This window comes from Elephantulus edwardii, unplaced genomic scaffold (genome assembly GCF_000299155.1).
Source record: "Elephantulus edwardii isolate Elephantulus edwardi_28Jun2011 unplaced genomic scaffold, EleEdw1.0 scaffold00045, whole genome shotgun sequence".
Classification (NCBI taxonomy): domain Eukaryota; kingdom Metazoa; phylum Chordata; class Mammalia; order Macroscelidea; family Macroscelididae; genus Elephantulus; species Elephantulus edwardii.
Genome location: NW_006399795.1, coordinates 18,728,876 through 18,732,731, shown reverse-complemented (window position 1 = coordinate 18,732,731; position 3,856 = coordinate 18,728,876). Strand labels below are relative to the sequence as shown.

The following is a 3,856-nucleotide window of genomic DNA, read 5'->3' as shown; positions in this document are numbered from 1 at the left end:
TTAAAAAAAATACAAAAATAAAGAGGCAGCATGCACCCTAGCAGTGAGAGTGACGTCACCATGCCCCTCCCCTGGGAACCGCACTAGTGTCAAACCACCATAACTTTAATCTTTTACACTGGATCTATGAATATTATTTGATAGTGTGATTTGGTAGGTTATTTTTGGGGTCCGGGAACACTCAGATATTCCGCCCATGTAAGTGAGCCCTCCCCACTGCTGTCCACTGTACTCCAGCGCACCCTGCAGGACAGAGCAGCGCTGCCGGTGGGATTTCCGAGGCCGTAAGTCTTCACAGAAGCAGACTGCCTCATCTTTCTCTGAAGGAGTAGCAGGTAGGTTCTCACCTTTCCGGTTAACAGCTAATGGGTTTACTCAAAGCTCCACTTTACAATATCATTTCAACCAGTGAAGATTTCATAGGATGCTGTGCTTTCCGATAGTGGAAGGAACCTGTGTCTGCTTCCAAAGCTCATCATGATTCTCTTTTCCTCCACCCTTGTGGCCTCTGCCCTGGTCCTGTTTCTGCATCCCATGGCAGCCCAAGCCTCTTATGAAATTAAATCTCTTGGAATTCACCAAATTCTCCTGGATATGCTTAAAGCATCCTGCAGCTTCCTGCTAGCCACAGCTTCCTGCTCCACCCACCTCTTGACTGGTGCAGTTATTCCCTGAGCTCGAGTTACAGAGAGCTGCCCCTCACGTCTCTGCTGCCAGCCCAAAGGAAGGTGGTCGGAATGTACCAGCTGCTCCTTGCAAGAAAGATGGGCAGTCTCTTCTCACATGATGTACAGCCTCCGAAAACCCTGCAGGGACAGCTGTGAGTCAATTCCAATTTGACGGCACTTAACAACCGCAAGATTTGTGGCTCAGATCTACCCAGAGGTTCCTTGGGAGAACGCCTGGTAGTCTGCTGCCAAAACCCCTGTGGAGCACAGTTCTGCTCTGAACATGCCGATTCACCAAGAGTCAGAATCCACTCAAAGGCAAATGGTTTGGCTTTTTTCTTGAGAGTCACAGAGTTCTGTGCATCTGGGACCCTGCCCCACCCTTACCAACCTCCACTGTCCCCTTTCCTACCTCATTGCAGAGTACAAAGCAGGCTCTCCCCAGTCCCCAACACACCCACCATGGTCACTCTACCCGCAGGAGCTTTGCACATGATACTCCTTCTGCCTAGAACTCTCCTGACTCTGGTAACTCCTCTTACAGCCCTCAGCTCCAACATCCATCCTGTCCATGGGGAAACTCCCCAACACCCTCCACAAAGTTTTACTGCTCTGTCTCCACTCTCCCAACACCGGGAACTGCAACTTCTCAGCACTCCCTGCTCCTGTCCAGCCAAAAAGCTGGAGGTACCGAATTTAAATGACTGCCTGAATAAATGACTGAATTGACCATCTTTCTCTTTTTAAAGCTGTTGGTTTTAATATTGCACAGATAACATTCTCAACTAACCCTTTATTAAAAGGTCTCCCCTCTCTCCTTGGCCATAGTGGGCACATTAATCAGAGGCTTAAATCCTCAGACCCTCTTGCTCACCTGTTGGTAGGTAGAAATCTTGGAGTGCTGGCCGAGGGAGGACTGTATCTTCTCTGGCTTTGCTTTTACATGAACAAGGCCATACAGTATACAAGGTTCTAAGGGCTCCCTTCCACTCTGTTTTCACTTGTGGGAATCCCACTTGGGCTTTGGTGAGTTTGCCAAATTCTGGATCTAGTCAACTTAGTGTAAAGATAGTTCATGGTATTCAGTCATGTAAAATAAGCTAGACTATTTACAGCCACTTCTCTTTTCATCAGCATTTAAGATATCCCGTTTCTCTGCTTTTTACTTAATGCTTTGGTGAACATCTTTGTGGATGCTTCCTCACGCCCAGGTGCAGACATTTCTGGGGAAATAGGGTCTAAAACCTGAAAGTGTTGTTGGTTGCTAATGATTCGATTCCCACTTATAGTGACCCCCATGTGTTATAGGATAGAATTACTCCTGGCTGTTACTCTTGGCTATCAATTAAAATTTTTTATTGCTTCTTTTTTGGCCATAACCTTTTATATGTCTATATAAGTTTCTTTTTTATGGAAATAAACACAGCAAAACATACACCAGCTCACTGATTTCTTCGTGTGCAGTTCAGTGATGTGGATTGCATTCCTAAGTTGTTTAGCTGCTCTGACTGTTCTTTTCTAAATTACTCCACGACCGTGAAGATAACCTCACTGCCTCCCTAAGCTTCCCATCCAGCCTTCTGAGTGGCTGCTGTTAGTTTGACCCCATGCACATAATTCTTTCAAAGAGCAAAGTGCTCAAGGCAGACATTCTTTACTGACTAAGGTAAATTGTTGTTTGGTATGAAGACAGCTTTGGGGGGATTGTTTAGCTTTAAAGTTCAAGGTGTACAGCTTAGCTCAAGGCAGTAGATTGAAGGGTCACTCAAGACTCACTAGCTGCTACAAGTCTGAATTCCTTCAAGTTGGCTGTAATCTTCAAGGGAACATCCCAAGTGCCACCTGAGGCTTCCAGCTGACAGCCTTTAGGTTAGCAGTTGAATATAAACTGTTTTCAGAACCTTAAAACTGGAAATACGAGGGCATAAAATCTGCACATTTGTAATTTTGCTAGACTGCCAAACTGCCTCCCTCAGGGCAAGTAGCCAATTTTTGTTCCCACAACAGTAGAGCAAACTGCCCATTTCTACATATAGGCACTAGCATTTGGTATTATGAGTTTTTCACTTTCCCCCCAGCTTTTATGGTAATTCATCTCATAGTCTTTTTGTTCTTGCTGTTGAGAATTAACAGTCTTCCTCTAGGTTTGGGTGGCTTCAGGCCCGTGCTTATATTGCCTCTAACCCGGTTTTGGTCTCTTTCCTGCCCCCTTGTGCCCCTTGGCTCAGGTACCTCTGTGATTTCACCTACTACACGTCCTTATACCAGAGTCATGGCCGGTCTGCCTTCGTCCATGTGCCACCGCTGGGCAAGCCCTACAATGCAGACCAGCTGGGCCGCGCACTGCGTGCCATCATTGAGGAGATGCTTGACGTCTTGGAGCAGTCAGAAGACAAAATCAGCTGTTGCCACAAACACTGAAGGCCACTCGGACCTCCCAAGACCTCATCCCACCAGGGACCCCCCAAAGGGATGCCTACTCTCTGGAGTCTGGTCAGGAATGGACAGGCCAGCAGCTGGGAATCTAATTTGGATGAAGCATTCCAATTCACGCCACCCCCACCCCTTTTCTCTGAGAAAATTACGGTTGATTTAAAGAAGGGGACAGCTGAAGAATTTTTCCTTTTGATTTTCCAGGGAGGGGCAGGTAGGCCCTGAATGCCACAGGAAATCCTAACCAAGTGAATCTACAGTCAAACTCATGCCAGAGGCTACTTGTTTTTGGCCTGTAAAGGGATTCTAGAACTCTCCATCTGCACTTGGTTTTCCCAAAATTTAAATGAGGAACCTTTCCTCAATCCATGTCTCCGCATCCTGGACAGCCCCCGTACGGGCCACCTGGGACATGACATGATTTTTTTTTCTTCCTCTTTCTTGATCTCTTTTTCTTAAAACAATAGTGCTAGTTTGGAGCACTGAGTAATTTATATTCCCTTTGGTTAAAACTCAAACTTTAGCCAACAACAGAAGTGTCTTTTCTTTGGCCTGGGGTGCAGCACCTTTGTCTCCCACCCTTTAAGCCTGGACTGAAGGCTTTGTTTGGGGGCTGACTTGGGTGCCCCGGTGTGTGCCCCTGGGGCTCTCATCTGACCAGGTGGCCTGTGGACACTTAAGCTGCCCCCATGGGACCTCCAGAGTGGGCTCGCCAGGGGGAAAAAAAAGCAGATCTTGTCATTTCAACGTGCATG

The 3,856-nt window shown here is 46.9% G+C and overlaps 1 protein-coding gene across 1 annotated transcript in view; it reads left to right on the top strand.

The window, feature by feature from the left end:
* Nucleotides 1–3,119, top strand: part of PGPEP1 (pyroglutamyl-peptidase I) — a 36,830-nt gene extending 33,711 nt beyond the window's left edge. The window contains exon 5 of the mRNA XM_006885881.1: nt 2,897–3,119. Coding sequence (XP_006885943.1) covers nt 2,897–3,089 — 193 coding nt within the window. The 3' untranslated portion in view covers nt 3,090–3,119. The remainder of the gene's footprint in view (nt 1–2,896) is intronic.
* Nucleotides 3,120–3,856: the final 737 nt, after the last annotated feature.